This window comes from Erythranthe guttata, chromosome 10 (genome assembly GCF_056151865.1).
Source record: "Erythranthe guttata isolate IM_541 chromosome 10, IM_541, whole genome shotgun sequence".
NCBI lineage: Eukaryota > Viridiplantae > Streptophyta > Magnoliopsida > Lamiales > Phrymaceae > Erythranthe > Erythranthe guttata.
This window is the reverse complement of record NC_142542.1, coordinates 8,081,158-8,099,196: the sequence shown is the minus strand read 5'-3', so window position 1 is coordinate 8,099,196 and position 18,039 is coordinate 8,081,158. Positions and strand designations below refer to the sequence as shown.

Genomic DNA, 18,039 nt, shown 5'->3' with positions numbered 1-18,039 from the left:
AATAATAATAATAATAATAATAATAATAATAATAATAATAATAATAATAATAATAATAATAATAATAATAATAATAATAATAATAATAATAATAATAATAATAATAATAATAATAATAATAATAATAATAATAATAATAATAATAATAATAATAATAATAATAATAATAATAATAATAATAATAATAATAATAATAATAATAATAATAATAATAATAATAATAATAATAATAATAATAATAATAATAATAATAATAATAATAATAATAATAATAATAATAATAATAATAATAATAATAATAATAATAATAAGACTAAGAATAATAATCTAGGGTTTGGTTCCCTGCTCTGGTGATTTCCGACGTCCTCTTCGTTCATCGAGTTTGCTCGTTTTCTGGCCACTATGGCCGCCACTCCGGTGGTACCGCCGCCGGCGCTTCAACCACCGGACCAGCAACTAACTTTGTCTCCTGGGGAAGGTTCTTCTAGACCTTCTTTTGTGTCGATGGTAGGAGCCAAAGTGTCTACCAAGCCTCGACTACAACCCGTTCCTTTGGCGTCTCGCGCCCCTGTTTCTATAGGTGATGCTCCAGCAGTTCTGTTCTCTCCGGTGGAGGTTGACCAACTGAATAAACAAGTCGCCAATACGATTATCATGAAATTTTCTGTTGGTCGACCTAGTTTACTAGAAATTCGTTCTCATATTTTGTCGGAGTGGAAACTTGGACATGAACCAGCCATTGGTTTGCTTGATCCACGACACATTACGATTCATATGGGTTCCATATCTGATGCTAAACTAGCCCTCGCTCGTCACAACAAAATGATCAAGAATTGCATGTTTCGTCTATTCCGTTGGACACCGGATTTTCAAATTGGTAAGGACAGTTGTATTGCTCCGGTTTGGGTTCGCTTTCCAAAGCTTCCGATTCAATATTTCAATATTTCATCATTGGAAAGGATTGGGGCGTGTCTCGGTACTGTACTGAGTGCTGATGATCGCACTCTTGGTTTCACACATCAAATGTACGCGAGAGTCTGCATAGAGATCGATGTGTCTCAACCATTCCCACAAGAAATATGGATCGGCATTTCAAAGGATCAAGGTTGGTGGCAGAAGGTAGAGTATGAAGGCAATATAGCGTATTGCTCTTATTGTGGATTACTGGGGCATACGGCAGGCTGTTGTCGCAAGAATATTCGTGTAACTAAACCTCAAAGTGTGCCAAAACCTAAAACAAAAACGGAGTATGTTCCGAAGAAGGTGGAGATACCGATGGGAGAAAATAAGGAGCTTTTGGCTTCGGAAAAGGTAGTTGGGACATCTGGTGAGGCTTCGGACAAGAATATTGCTGACAAGATTTCGAACAAGTTTAATTCTCCTGTGCAGATTTTAAAACGCTCAGATATTGACCCTTCGAGATTGGCTAATATGAAGGAAATTCTAAAGGGCACGGGTCTGCTTAGTGACGAGGAGACGGATACCCCAAAATCTATGTCGAGTTCACACGGCAACCGTTTTGCTCTTCTTTCTGTGGAGAACTTCGGTAATGAGGAACAACAAGTGGCAAAACATGGTACACAAATTCATGTTGACGCACAACAGATTTTTTCTAACGGTGAAAAATTGTCTAGTCCATCTCGTCTAGACTTGGAATATCAATTGGCAGGCACTGAGAAAAATCAAATCACGGAAAACCATTCCCTGGGTACGGTAGTCGATGTTCAAACGGCTGGACGTGTTGAGAAGATTAATGTTGTGCTTCCTAATTTGTCGACGGGTTCTCTAGCAGCTAAACGACTGGATGTGGGTTATCAATCAGATACGGGGGAGATTAAGAATAAGGGTACACTGTGTGTTTTATCTGATAATGAGAATGATGAGGTGGAAAATGCGCACGATATGCAAGTTGTCGAAAAACGAAAACCAGGTAGACCTCGAAAGGTCCAGATTACTGATCTCTCCTCTACATTACCTTAATGTCTGTGCTTTTCTGGAATATTCAAGGGATCGGGAAGCCGGAATCTTTGGCGTATTTTGCACAATGGATTCGGGAGCATAAACCAGGTGTTATAGGGATTAGTGAACCGAAACAAATTAACGATAAAATTGGTGGCTATGCTCGTAAACTTGGGTATCCAAATTACCATGCAGGTGATAAAATTTGGATTTTTTGGTCTAAGGATTTTGCAGTTAACATATTTTCAGTTACGGATCAGGCCATTACCATGATGGCTCACGGCTTGATTTCTTCTACATGGATTACCTTTGTTTACGCCAGTTGTAATAGAGATGAGCGACGTCAATTATGGGATACTATTATTTCGCTGAGTGACGTGTGCACTGGATCATGGATTGTTGGAGGCGATTTTAATATTATTCTTCATCTTGATGAGAAAAAGGGAGGTAATGCAGCGGATCTGAGGGGTATTCAGGATTTTCGCGAGTGTATTATTCAAGCCGGTCTTTCCGACATTGGTTTTGTGGGAAATCGATATACTTGGAGTAACAATCAAAGAGGTAGTCGAAGAATATGGGAGCGGCTGGATAGGATTCTCATTAATGGTGAAGCGCATGTTTCGTTGCCTTCGATTGAGGTTCATCATCTAGCGCGGGTGGGTTCAGATCATGCTCCATTGCTGATGGTAACGGGACAGCAATTGAAACATAAGAGTCGATTTATGTTTCAACGTATGTGGCTTGATCACCCATCATTTTTGAGTTTTATCTCTACACATTGGATTTCTTGTGGTACAGGTAACTTGGGTTATCAGTTGCAACATCGCCTTTCTTCGCTTCATAATAAGATCAAACAATGGAATTGGGAGGTTTTTGGCCATCTCTCTGTTACTATTCATAATCTTCAACTGCAGATTGCCGACATGGAGAAGTCGTTACAAAGTGGTTGGTCTGAGCAACTGGAGAATAGTTTGGCTGATCGTCGAAATCAACTATCTCAACAGGTGGCATGGAATAATGAGTTGTTGCAACAAAAAACTCGAGTTAAGTGGATTGAAGAGGGGGACCGCAACTCTGCATTCTTTCATTCCATTATCAAGGACCGTCGTCGTAAAAACCGTGTGGTTCTTGCTAACGAGGATGGGTCTATGGAAACCAATTCTAAAATAATTGGGGATAGAGCGGCTGCTCATTTTGCTGCGCTATTTTCAGCATCGACTTATTATATTAATGATGAGCTATTTCAGGATTACCCTCGTACGATTACGGCGGAAATAAATTCAATTCTGACATCTATCCCTACCGAGGAGGAAATTTGGGCAGCGGTTCAGCAGCTTAATCCGGATAGTGCGCCTGGTCTTGATGGATTTTCGGGTCATTTTTACGTAGGATGTTGGTCGATTGTGAAGCATGAAGTGATTTCGTTTATTCAAGGATTTTTCATGGGAGATCAGTTGAGCCGCTCAGTTACTATGACCTCTCTGATTCTTTTACCGAAGGTGGAGTCGCCCAAAGGTTTTGGTGATTTTCGTCCGATTAGTTTGTCTAATTTTACTAGCAAGCTGATATCCAAAATTCTTGCGAACAGATTATCTCAATTTCTTCATTTAGTTATTAATGAGGAACAAGCCGGTTTTATTAAGGGTCGGAGCATACATGAGAGTATTATTCTAGCGCAGGAATTGGTGGAAGATTTTGATCGGCGAACTCCTGGAGGTAATCTTATTTTTAAAGTCGATATGTCTAAAGCTTATGATCGCTTGGAGTGGCGCTTTCTTATTCGAGCTATGCGCAATATGGGTTTCAATGAGCAGTTCATTGACCTCATTTATCGTAATATCTCGAATATATGGTATTCAGTTTCAATAGATGGAGATAATTATGGTTACTTTAAGTCTTCTCGAGGGGTTCGGCAGGGGGATCCTTTATCTCCTATGCTTTTCATTCTCGCCCAACAAATTTTATCTCATAATCTGAATAAATGGCAAAGAAACGGCACCATATTTCCTTATAAGGTAGGTCGTGGTGGGCTCAGCGTATCTCATCTTTTTTATGCTGACGACATGCTCTTATTTACCAATGGATCTAAACGATCGCTGCACCATTTCATGAAGCTGCTGAAGGAGTATGCCAAATCTTCTGGGCAAGAAATTAACTTTCAAAAGAGTGGCGTGTATACTCCTAAACGGATGTCACAGGAACGTGCGCACTTGGTATCGGTTTGGACGGGTTGTACTGTGAAGAAATTACCTCTGCAATATTTGGGAGCTCCGATAGTTAAAGGTCATATTCGCGCTTCGTATTTTGATTTATTACTTCATCAAATTGCTGTCAAACTAGATGGATGGAAAGCTAAATTGTTATCATTTGCTGGTAAAATTACCTTGCTCAAATCCGTTTTATGCAGTATGCCCATACATACATTATCTAGTGTGGTTGTTCCGAAGATGGTGATTTTAAAGATTGAGCGTTTGATGAAGACTTTTTTGTGGTCGAAACAAGGGAATCGTCGTACCTCGTGGGTTTCTTGGCATTCGGTTTGCAAACCTGTTAGTGAGGGAGGTCTAGGTATTCGTTCTTTGGTTGAGACAATGCATGCATTAAGGGGTAAATATGCTTTTCAATTGATGCGAAAACAATCGCTTTGGGCTCGGGTTATTCTGAGCAAGATTCGAGGTAATCTTTATGGTTCTCTACCTATATTAAGCTCCAAAATGTTGAAAGCTATTTGGCCTCATATACAGGTGCTGCGAGGTCATAGTCGATGGATTATTGGGGAGGGGCAAATTGATTTTTGGCGAGACAATTGGCTTGGGACCCCTATCGATTCGGATTTTACTGGTGAATTATTATCCGTGAGTGCAGGTCTGCACATGAGATCTCATCTTGCTGATTTGGTTTCGTCGGAAATATGGGAGAGAATTAAGTTGATTCATATTCAACCGGAGCATAAGGATGAATTAGTATTTACAAAGACTTCATCTGGGCGGTTCTCGGTTAGCATGTATTGGGACTTACGACGGCAACGTGGGGTAGTGGTAGATTGGGCAGATATAGTTTGGAACAAATATACCCCTTTTCGTCTTAATGCGTTTATGTGGAGATTTCAATGGAATGCTCTTCCTCTTGACGACAAAATCCAAACACGCGGGATTCCTCTTGTGTCTCGATGTTTATGTTGTGTCTCTCCCCAAACCGAGAATCGAATTCATTTATTTTTTCGATCTGAGGTGGCTATAGCGGTATGGAGATATTTTGCTCACAAATTACATAAACCATACATTGGTTTGATTGGCTTTCAATTGCTTCGGAATTGGTTACATGATATTCGGAGAGACACTCAGCTCGGTATTGGCACTTTGAGTCTCTTTTTCTATATTGTTTATGAAATATGGAAAGATCGATGCACGGCATTATTTCAAGATATCCCGATGAATGCTTCTCGTATTATCAAGAAGGTGGAGTTCCACTTCACGATTCTTAGCGGGATTTCACTTCCTCGTACACCCGGCAATCCGAGGGAGCAGCAAGTTTTGGCTACGTTTCATATTCCATTGCGTCAGGTTTCTTCGCGAAAAGGCAGTTGGGTGGTTTGGCATAAACCTGTGAGTAATTGTTTGAAGATTAACACGGATGCGGCGCATCGACCGACTACCTTGGCAGGAGCTGGAGTAGTCAGGGATAATAATGGCGAATATCTCACGGGATTTACTTTATATTTTGAACATACGTGGTCAGTTTTATATATTGAGATTTTTACGATATTGCATGCGATTGTCTTTGCTGGGGAATATGGTTTTTCGCAAGTGGTGGTGGAATCGGATTCTGAAATTGGAGTTAAAATGATTAAAGGTTTGACGGATCCTCATTGGGAAGTCATTCAGCTGGTTCGTCGATGTCGTCGAGCTATTTTTCCTGGGCTACGTATTCAATCTTGTTTCCGCGAACAAAACCGAGTGGCTGATGCGCTTGCCAAGGATGCTTTGATATCTAAGAAAACGGAAAATGGTGTCACTTCGGAATCTCTTCCGTACCACATAAAAAAATTATTGTTTGAAAATAGAATTGGGCTATGGAATTTTCGAAGATAGGATGCTGGTTTGCGGATCGTGATTCCATGCAGAGCGATTTTGATGTTTTCTTCTTTTGTAGGCTTACTTTAGCCCAGTGGTTATTTAGGAGATTATTCTTCGATGCTTGTATTCACATTATGTAGGGGTACTCTTTTTCCTTGTGATTGGCCCACAAGGTTTTAACGAGGCCCCCTGTTCGTATTTTATGGTGGAATAAAAAGTTTTTTGGCCAAAAAAAAAAAAAAAAAAAAAAATAATAGTAAAAAAAAAAAAAAAAATAATAATAATAATAATAATAATAATAATAATAATAATAATAATAATAATAATAATAATAATAATAATAATAATAATAATAATAATAATAATAATAATAATAATAATAATAATAATAATAATAATAATAATAATAATAATAATAATAATAATAATAATAATAATAATAATAATAATAATAATAATAATAATAATCATAATAATAATAATAATAATAATAATAATAATAATAATAATAATAATAATAATAATAATAATAACCATAATAATAATCATAATAATAATAATAATAATAATAATAATAATAATAATAATAATAATAATAATAATAATAATAATAATAATAATAATAACCATAATAATAATCATAATAATAATAATAATAATAATAATAATAATAATAATAATAATAATAATAATAATAATAATAATAATAATAATAATAATAATAATAATAATAATAATAATAATAATAATAATAATAATAATAATAATAATAATAATAATAATAATAATAATAATAATAATAATAATAATAATAATAATAATAATAATAATAATAATAATAATAATAATAATAATAATAATAATAATAATAATAATAATAATAATAATAATAATAATAATAATAATAATAATAATAATAATAATAATAATAATAATAATAATAATAATAATAATAATAATAATAATAATAATAATAATAATAATAATAATAATAATAATAATAATAATAATAATAATAATAATAATAATAATAATAATAATAATAATAATAATAATAATAATAATAATTATTATTATTATTATTATTATTATTATATAATAATAATAATAATAATAATAATAATAATAATAATAATAATAATAATAATAATAATAATAATAATAATAATAATAATAATAATAATAATAATAATAATAATAATAATAATAATAATAATAATAATAATAATAATAATAATAATAATAATAATAATAATAATAATAATAATAATAATAATAATAATAATAATAATAATAATAATAATAATAATAATAATAATAATAATAATAATAATAATAATAATAATAATAATAATAATAATAAAAACAACAACAACAACAACAATAAGAATAATAATAATAATAATAATAATAATAATAATAATAATAATAATAATAATAATAATAATAATAATAATAATAATAATAATAATAATAATAATAATAATAATAATAATAATAATAATAATAATAATAATAATAATAATAATAATAATAATAATAATAATAATAATAATAATAATAATAAGAATAATAATAATAATAATAATAATAATAATAATCATAATAATAATCAAAATAATAACCATAATAATAACCATAATAATAACCATAATAATAGTAATAATAATAATAATAATAATAATAATAATAATAATAATAATAATAATAATAATAATAATAATAATAATAATAATAATAATAATAATAATAATAATAATAATAATAATAATAATAATAATAATAATAATAATAATAATAATAATAATAGTAATAATAATAATACTAATAATAATAATAATAATAATAATAATAATAATAATAATAATAATAATAATAATAATAATAATAATAATAATAATAATAATAATAATAATAATAATAATAATAATAATAATAATAATAATAATAATAATAATAATAATAATAATAATAATAATAATAATAATAATAATAATAATAATATAATAATAATAATAATAATAATAATAATAATAATAATAATAATAATAATAATAATAATAATAATAATAATAATAATAATAATAATAATAATAATAATAATAATAATAATAATAATAATAATAATAATAATAATAATAATAATAATAATAATAATAATAATAATAATAATAATAATAATAATAATAATAATAATAATAATAATAATAATAATAATAATAATAATAATAATAATAATAATAATAATAATAATAATAATAATAATAATAATAATAATAATAATAATAATAATAATAATAATAATACTAATAATACTAATACTAATAATAATAATAATAATAATAATAATAATAATAATAATAATAATAATAATAATAATAATAATAAATACCATGGCCATTCTATAATCAATATTTTTAAAATTAAAATAGACTAAAATTGTGATTAGCATTAAATTTATAATTTTGTGATATATTTTGTGAAATACCATGGCCATTCTATAATCAATATTTTTAAAATTAAAATAGACTAAAATTGTGATTAGCATTAAATTTATAATTTTGTGATATATTTTGTGAAATACCATGGCCATGCGAGGCCAAACCAAATTTAATTCTCTATAAATAGGAAAATCGTGAAATATTATTATTTTATTATTTAGTGTAAAATTTGATGTAATTGGTGGGAGATTAGATACACTATATCTTCACCAAAAGTAGTGAAATTATAAAATAGTGTGCTAAGGGTGGGAGATAAACCCATTTTTTCAACACCAAAAATAGAATTTGGTGAAAAAATAGTGATAAGGTTGGAAGATGCTCTTAGTAATCAGGTGCAATTAGTTAAAATCGACATTTTATATGGTACTTAATAAAATGATGTTAATTACACCGAATGCTATTTTGACCTCTATATTTGGTAGGAAAAATAGTATTTGGTGGAGAAAATAGGAAAACGGTGGATCGTTGGGAGATGAAAATTCCTTCACCAAAAAAATTGGTAGAAAAATAATGATGATGCTAGAGATATATGACCTTAGATAGTTGAAGTAGGATGAGCTGGAAGAGCAGAGTGGATCACTGGCTCACGAGCTTGATGACCTTGAGATACCTGCGATCATAGAACATGTAAACTAAGCCGGGGGTTGATCCGGCGGAAACCCCTCCGATGCTCAAGTCAGACGTGCGGATAATGGAAATAGTCCAGAGAATACATATTGTAGTATTGCTCAGTTAATAGCACGTACCTTAAGGAGTGAGTTCAAACCTTTATTTATAGCTTAGTTGAGATTGTCAGACCCAAACCTTACTTGAAGGTGATTGGGCCTCGGTGATAGTGGTCTTAAATATTGGGTTCGTGGCCCATTATGTAAAGAAATTGTAGGCTCATTAGGTTGGCCCAATAAGGTATATCATTAAGCCCCCCACTCTCAAGTCGATGTGGGGACCACGTTGGAATGGGTTCCAGATCATGTCGAGAGCAGAAATTGTAGTGGTCTTGCATTGGCGTATGGCCTAATGGTGTGCAAAAACGCGTTGGAGCGTGTGTCGGAGGAGCGTGAAGGCGCGTTAGCGCGTAGCGCGACCAAGCTGTCGCGATGTAAGTTACTTGAGTCGTCGGTGTTGTCTCGGATCAAGTTATCTTCTCGTGGGAGTCGTCTCGTCGCGGGGTAATCGATTTGATCGAGTTATCTCCTCGTGGGAGTTGTCTCGCGATAATGTAGTAGCACGGAGCGAGTATTCTCCTCGTGGGAGTTTTTATTTATCGACATTGTCAATGTTTTGACGCGTTTCTTGTTTGTGTTTACATATAGCCTTGTGCGTGATGTACTTGAGGAGGGGGAGCTTAATCCCCCTTGTTATGCGGATCGTCCCCCTTGTTAGACCTCGTGGGTCGTAAGTATGTTTTGACCGTGGCCACGTTTTAATGAAGGACCCATCAAAAACATGTAGATATATTTGAGTAATCAAGTTGGCCAAGCTATATATATTCCCATAATATCTCTAAGTGTTTCTAGGGTTCTAATCGTGCTAACTTGAGGTTGCGATTTTATAGTGAATTTCGGGCGAGTTGTCTCCTCGAGAGAGCTGTCTCCCAGCGAAGTTGTTGGAGAGGTGGATGATGCGTGACTGCGGAACGTGCGTATTGAGGTCGCTCTGAGTGAGTTGTCTCCTTGTTGGAGTTGTCTCGCAGCGAGTCTTATTACCGAGCGAGGTGGCTCCTCGTGCGAGTCGCCTTGCAACGGGTTCGTAGTGCCGAGCGAGTTGGCTCCTCGTGGGAGTTGTCTCGCCGCGGGTTCGTAGTACCGAGCAAGTCGTCTCCTCGTGGGAGTTCTCTCGCTGCGGGTTCGTAGAACCGAGGGAGTTGGCTCCATGGGAGTTGCCTCGCAACGGGTTGTAGGACCGAGTAAGTTGTCTCATCGTGGGAGTTGTCTCGCTGCGGGTTGTAGGACCAAGCGAGTTGTCTCCTCGTGGGAGTTGTCTCGCTGGGGGTTGTAGGACCGAGCGAGTTGTCTCTTCGTGGGAGTTGTCTCGCAACGGGTTTGTAGGACCGAGTGAGTTGTCTCCTCGTGGGAGTTGTCTCGCTGCTGGTTGTAGGACCGAGCGAGTTGTCTCCTCGTGAGAGTTGTCTCGTAACGGGTTTGTAAAATTGATCGAGTTTGCTCCTCGTGGGAGTTGTCTCGCTGCGGGGTCGTAGGACCGAGCGAGTTGTATCGCAACGGCTGTAGAGCGATGCGCGTATCTAGGATGCACATGTGGATCGATGTCGCACGGTGGAGGATTACGTGGGTCGCGGTTGCACAGTAGAGGATCACGTGGATCGAGGTCGCGGGCGCGAATGAAGGTCCCGCGGTGGAGGAGGAGCACAAGCACGTAGCGCAATTGGAGACGCCGGATCTTGCGCTGTGCGATTGGCGCGCGATCAAGTTGAGAGTAGACCAGTATCGTACTTTTGTATTAATCATTGTTGTGCAATAATAATAATAAAGATATTATTATTCATTCCCCCTTTTTTTTCTTTTCTTTTTTTATTTTTAGGGGCGTGCTGGGTGCGGGGGCGTGGGACGCACGCCTGTGGGCGGCTGGGGCACGGGGGGCGCGCGCGTGGGCGGATGGGGCGCGGGGCGCGACGCGCGAAAGCGGGCGATGGGGGCACGTGCGGATGCCGCAGAAGGGGCGCGCGCACGTGCGGATGCCAAAGAAGGGGGCGCGCGCGGGGTGGGCGTGTCAGGGAGCTAGACGCGTGCGCGGCCGGGGAGCGGGGCGCGCGCAAGTATGTTGCGCGCGGTTGCTAGGGAGCGCGGGACGGGGAATGGGGGTGCCGGCGCGCGCGATGGTGAAGCGGGGCGCGGGACCTCGGGGCGCGTGTTTGTTGGTCCGCGGGGCGTGCGATTGAAAGGGGGCGCGCGCATGTTTGTTGGTTTGTGGGGCGCGCCCGAGTGTTGAAGGCGTGGGCGCACGATTGGTGGGGCGTGGGGCGCGCACGCATGTTGGGGCGCGGAGCGCACGAATGCTAGGGCGCGTGCGCGTTTTTGGAACACGGGGCGCAGGAGTGCTGGCTGTTGGGGCGCGGGGCGCGGGCCTACGGGCGGTTGGGGAGCGGGGCGTGCACTTGCGGGCTGTTGGGGCGTATGACGACTTGATATTTTTTTTTTTTTTTTAGGCGGTTGATGTCCACCCCTTTGATGTTCTATCTTTGGAGTAGGGAGATCATATCTTGAGATGGGATGTGAAACCCCTTGGGGTTGAAAGGCAAGTGGATGTAGCACCCTTGAGATGGGATAGCCCCCCAACTTAGGACGAGGCCATCATAAACCATTGGGATAAGATGCCAACCTTCGGATGGGATAGCCCCCAACTTTAGGATGAGGCGATCACGAAACCTTAGGATGAGATGTCCAACCTTGGGATGTGATAGCCCCCAACTTTACGATGAGGCGATCACGAAACCTTGGGATGAGATGCCCAACCTTCAGATGGGATAGCCCCCAACTTTAGGATGAGGCGATCACGAAACCTTGGGATGAGATGCCCAACCATCGGATGGATTGCCCCCAACTTTAGGATGAGGCGATCACGAAACCTTGGGATGAGATGTCCAACCTTAGGACGAGATGATACATTCGAGACCTATGGTCTGAGGTGGATGCGCACGTACACAAGTTGTGATTCCATTGCTTCAGTGGTAACACAAGTTGAAGCTTCTGCGATCGTACGCTGAAGGTCCTCATCGGTTATCTGAACCGTTAGAGGAGCAAGTAGAAGTTGATCTTGTTGAAGCTTCGGCGATCATACGCTGAAGGTCCTCTTCTGTTATCTGAAGCGTTCGAGGAGCAATGAGAAGTTGATCCTGTTGAGGACCTAGTGGGGCCTCGCGAGGATGAATTTGTGTTGGATCTCGAATGCGGTGAGGGGGAATTGGCAAGCCAGAGCCTCCATGAGGTGGGACGTTGTTAGCATTGAAGAGCTTCCTCGGTTATCTAAACCGTTCGACGGGCGGGAAGAAATGGATACTGTTGAGGATCTAGTGGGACATCACGAGGAGGGTCTCGTGGTGGATCCCGAGCATGGAGAGGAGGAAGTGGCAAGCCAGAGCTTCCACGAGGTGGGAGGTTGTTAGCAGTGTCACACTCCCCTGAGCAGATGTCTCAAGGCCATCTTGCGCGCTACGTGATCTTGTTCGTCTTCCCACAGACGGCGCCAAAAAATGATGATTATAGAGATAGATCACCTTAGTGAGTTGTAGGATGAGCTGGAATAGCATAGTGGATCACTGGCTCACGAGCTTGATGACCTTGAGATACCTGCGATCATAGAACACGTAAACTAAGCCGGGGGTTGATCCGGTGGAAATCCCTCCGACGCTCAAGTCAGACGTGCGGATAATGGAAATAGTCCAGAGAATACATATTGAAGTATTGCTAAGTTAATAGGACGTACCTTAACAAAATGAGTAAAACCTCTATTTATTATGTCGTTTATTGGGTTGGTTTTGCTTTGTTGTGCCCAAGCCTTATTTTGAAGGTGTTTGGGCTTTCGTGTAGTGGGCTCAATTATTAGATAAATTGTAGGCCCATTGGGTTGGCCCAATTAGGCATATCAAATAGGATTTGATTATTTGGTGATATGAAGTTGAGCACGGTGAGAGGCTAAAACCAAATCTCTATAATTTTAGGTGTAATGGTGATATATGAATTTCGGGTGGGAGACTAAAAACACATGAATTAGATGAAAAAATGACGATATAGCGACCGGTCGGAGATGCTCTTTGGGTGCACTTGTCCAAACACAAAAGTTTAGGGGAGACGGATGCAAATTACCCTATTAAATTCTGATATCACTTGTTGCCCCTATTACATTCATACTATCTTAGTTTTGTTTGACTATATCTACCAGCACATGGAAGTATAACCACCTAGCTATATTTAGTCAACTGTTGGGGGGTGAATGGAGAGAGTAATGTTATAAGTGTGAAGCCATCAATAATAAAGGTTGACAAGTTGATCATTTCGGCGCTCATTATGTTGACCATATGGTATTTAACTAAAAAAGTCAACAAAGTTAGTTGGATAATTGCTGTCAATTTCAAAATAAGAAAACACTGATTTTGACCTTGACTATAAATAGAGATACTAGCAAATGAAAATACGCACCAATCCAAAATAATTTAGCCAAAAATCAGATTTAAGAAAAAGAAGATAGATGGCACAATCATCTGCAATGAATGGTGGCGATGGCACCTATAGTTACCTCAAGAACTCCAATTTGCAGGTTCTCTACCTTTTAATTCTACATACACACAATCACAATATAATACACTTTTGATATATATATATATATATATATATATATATATATATATATATATATATATATATTGATTATATTGTGTGCTGATATTGTTGTATAGAATTGCTAAAAAACTTCTAATATGGTTAATATTAGATAGAAAAAAAACTAAATACTATGTATTTGTTTGAGCGCACGACCCTCTGAATGGTGAGTTTTTAGAAGATGTACTTGTCAAAAAATTTGAATCATATTAGATGTTTCCGTAAAAAATAACACTTAATTTTCTAATAATGAATTCAATGAACCATCATATTTTATTTAGAGATTTACCACTCCATTCGTTTGATATTATGTGTCGATTAAAGTTGATACACATTAATTAATAAATTTAGTAAGAATAGAGTAATTGAGTTTAGGAAAAATATTCTTATTTGACAAATTCACTCAGTTATAGATTTTCATTTTCTCTTTTGTCAAATTCATAAATATAAGAGTAAAATTTGACAAAAATAAAAAATAAAAAGTCGTCCGAACTGAAAATTTTAAAGTGACAGGTATTATAATATTAAATATGAGCAAACTGAAACCTATAATATGAAACGAGGGAGTATTTTCTATGTTAATAACATTAAGTTTTACAATTCAAACACTTTTAATCATATATTCATTAGTTTGACTACAACACAAATTAATCAATCTGCAGAGGGATGGGTTAAATGCAGCAAAGAATGTAATAAAGGAGGCCCTACTCGAAAGCCTTGACCTAAAAACACTGCTATCGTCATCACCTAATTCGACCGCGACCACATTCGCCATTGCAGACTTAGGATGCTCCGTCGGACAAAACACTCTCTTAGCCATGCAAACCCTAATCGAAACCGTCGAACACAAGCACCACAATATTTCACAAGAAAACTCCGAAGAAAATCGAATCGAGTTCCAAGTATTCTTCAACGATCAGACGGCCAACGACTTCAACACCCTCTTTGCCTCTCTTCCGCCTCAACACGAGAGGAAGTATTTCGCAGCGGGTGTTCCCGGTTCTTTCTACGGCAGATTGTTCCCATCTTCTTCGATCCACATCGCGTATTGCTCTTCCTCGCTTCACTGGCTGTCCGAGTTACCGGTGGATTTGGTGGACATAAATTCTCCCGCCTATAACAGCGGTAGAATACACTACACGGGTGCCTCCGATGCTGTGGTGGCAGCTTATGCGGATCAGTTCGAAAAGGATATGCAGGCGTTCTTGACGGCGAGGGCGGAAGAAATTGTTGGCGGTGGAATGATTGTTATTCTGATGCCGGGTGTCCCCGACGGCGGCGTTACGCATGATGTTGGGATAGCACTCACTTTTCTTGGATCCATCCTCATGGACATGGTCAATGAGGTATGCTATGAATTAATGATTTTAAAATTAAAATGCATTTTACTTGCATTAATTTGACTTTTTTTAGTTAATTTATTATGATTTTATTCAAATGGTCAAAGAATGCATCACGCATGTTCTCAATTTTATAAAAATACTAATTAATATGAGTATGAGAGTATGTCACTATGTTTTTCATTCATATTCATGATGTTTGACTAATTCTATACATCCATGTAGCCCTAAAATTAAATCTATATAGGATAAAAAAGAGAAATAAAAATGGCAACCACACGGAATTATTACTGATAATATACAAAATATTGTAACTTAATATATAAGATAAAATATTTAACGACAAATTTTGATATTCTTCTCATTGGCTGTCACTATTGTCATTTACTCTTGTAGTGAATTAAGGGGATTTTATGCAAAAAAAAAAAAAATTAAAAATTAAGGGGATGAGTTTTTACCCAAATAAAAGTATTCATTTTTTTCTTTTTTTTTTTGGACATGATAAATTAATACTTAAAATAAAAATCAGAATTACATTTGACTTTTGAGGGAGTTTTAGCTAATTTTGTTAGGCCATTTTTGTCCAATCTGCAAACAGGGAATATTAATTGAAGACCGAGTTGACTCACTCAACATTCCTCACGTATATCCTTCTGTGAAGCAAATGAAGAGCCTGGTGGAGCTAAATGGCAGTTTTGAAATTGTGAAAATGGAATTAAGGAATGCAAGGTCAGACATGGAAGCCCCTATAGACATTGAGAGTGCAGTAATGCACCTGAGGGCATTTACGGAAGAAACTATTGTCAATCAACTAGGAATTGAGATTGTGGATGAACTCTTCAAAAGGGCAGTGAAGCAGAAGAATAAGTTTTATCAAATGCTTCATGCATCTGGGATCGAGATTGGTGCTCAGTTCTTCTCTGTTCTCAAGCGCAAATTCGACTAGTATCGAAATTGTTTTAGCTTCACAAAACATTGCATACATAGTGTTATATTGCTAAAATTTTAATTAAATTAATATATTATAGTCTTATCATATTTCAAGCATACAAAAAAATTAATTAATCCAAATTATTGTTATAATGTTTTGCACTTTATATCTAAGAACACGCGGACGTCGTCTTACAATCCAATTTTGGAGAGCCATGAAGAGCCACTCAACCACTACAACCTAATTTTCTCTCCAAATTTTACCTAGACTTAAAATCTGACACTACAAAAGCTTTTAGTGAGGCCATTATACATGCTCTAAGCAACTAATATTTAAATCACATGTCATCGGTACAAAAATAAATTTCTTCCTTCTTGATTTGACCCTCACATCCAACAATCATTTTCTACATTCTTGTTTGTAACTGAACTAATATTTATTAAATTTTCATAATTTTTTTAACATAAAAACAACTATTATATTAGGATTTGAAAACAAGTGTTTTGGTACAGAGAGTAGTTTTACAAATTCGATGGTACATGCTATTACAGTTATTATACAATATGTTATTCAAAAAAATAGGGCAATTTTTAAAAGTAAGCGTAGTATCGTTGTTCATAGTAGTTCCAAGTTTTGCCAAAAAGTTTACTGCACCATTTGTCTCTCTGTAACCAAAATCAACTTCAACAGCGTCGAATTCAGTCAATCTCCTCCACAGCTTCTGCAGAAGTGAGTGAAGATCCCCGTGCAGCTGTTTCTTCCTGCTAAGAGTAGAGATTAAAAACATGGAATCAGTTTGGGCAAGAAGTTTTTTAATATCCAGCCTTCTGCCGAGGTTAATCCTTTCCACTAGCGCCCAACATTCAGCTTTATTATAGACACAATGCCTATATATTTAACAAAAGCGTTAATATATATGCTATTACTATCTCTAATAATGCCCCCGATTCCGGCAGTTTCGAGATTATTTTTTGATTCCTTTGTCAATATTAAATTTAAACCAATCCTTTGGAGAGGGTTTCCAAGAAAGGGGGGTTGGAATAGTAACCGATATTTTGTGTGTTGGCGTGGAGATCATCTGTTTGGCTAGAGTCCACATATGTATGAGTTTGATTTCTTTTTGGCGGAACACAAAATTATTACGAGCTTTTCAAATGAGCCAATACACATTAGCAATTTGTGCTTGAAACAAAGGACCATGACGGAACCTGTGGAAAAAACTACAAAAGTTTTCCTCCAAATTGAAATGAGGAAAGGGAATCCTTTTCAGAATACTATTCGGAGCAGTACAATTTCGTAATAAATGTGTGCTTGTTTAAGGGTGTAATTAACATAGGGGCCAAGTATTAGTCAGCACACATTTATGTTTGAATAAAAAGTCTTTAGTAGGAATACTATCACGAGAAAGTTGCCAGGCCAAGGATCAACTTTCAATTTCCATATTGTCGACCAAGGGAGGGCAGGTTCAATAAACCCGTAATTATTAGAATAGAGCCAATTAAAAGCACTTTAGAACGAGAAGTATCCTTGGGGATCCCAAGCCTAGAATAGGGAGTCTTTTTCGATATATCTGGGTATATGTATACCTTTTATTTTCTGTATAACAAAATCAGGCAAAAGATGAGCACTGCTATAAGTTTTCCAAGAGAGGGACTCAAAATCAATAAAATGGAAAACTGTAAGATTTGACAAAAATTGAGGAATATATAGTTAGTGTATTCAGCAATAGTCCAGTTATCCACCCATTTATCGTACCAAAAGTTAATGTCTTTGCCCATTCCAACTGATCAGAAACAAAAAAAATTTATTGAAGGAATGATCTTACATATGTTTTGCCAAATATTACTACAGTTGTATTAGGTTTTAGGATGTCGAGGAAATTTTTCTTAGAAAAATATT

General features: G+C 36.1%; 1 protein-coding gene across 1 annotated transcript; it reads left to right on the top strand.

The window, feature by feature from the left end:
* The first annotated feature begins 13,685 nt into the window (after nt 1-13,685).
* On the top strand, nt 13,686-16,292 carry LOC105969280 (loganic acid O-methyltransferase). The gene is made up of 3 exons (XM_012994029.2): nt 13,686-13,807; nt 14,532-15,215; nt 15,808-16,292. The coding sequence occupies exons 1-3, from the start codon at nt 13,739-13,741 to the stop codon at nt 16,153-16,155; spliced, it is 1,101 nt and encodes a 366-aa protein (XP_012849483.2). The 5' UTR covers nt 13,686-13,738; the 3' UTR covers nt 16,156-16,292.
* Nucleotides 16,293-18,039: the final 1,747 nt, after the last annotated feature.

Coding starts and splice junctions, on each gene's coding strand:
- LOC105969280 (XM_012994029.2), top strand. CDS start 13,739: ATGGCACAATCATCTGCAATGAATGGTGGCGATGGCACCTATAGTTAC. Junction 13,808..14,531: donor TCAAGAACTCCAATTTGCAG/GTTCTCTACCTT, acceptor ATCAATCTGCAG/AGGGATGGGTTAAATGCAGC. Junction 15,216..15,807: donor TCATGGACATGGTCAATGAG/GTATGCTATGAA, acceptor ATCTGCAAACAG/GGAATATTAATTGAAGACCG.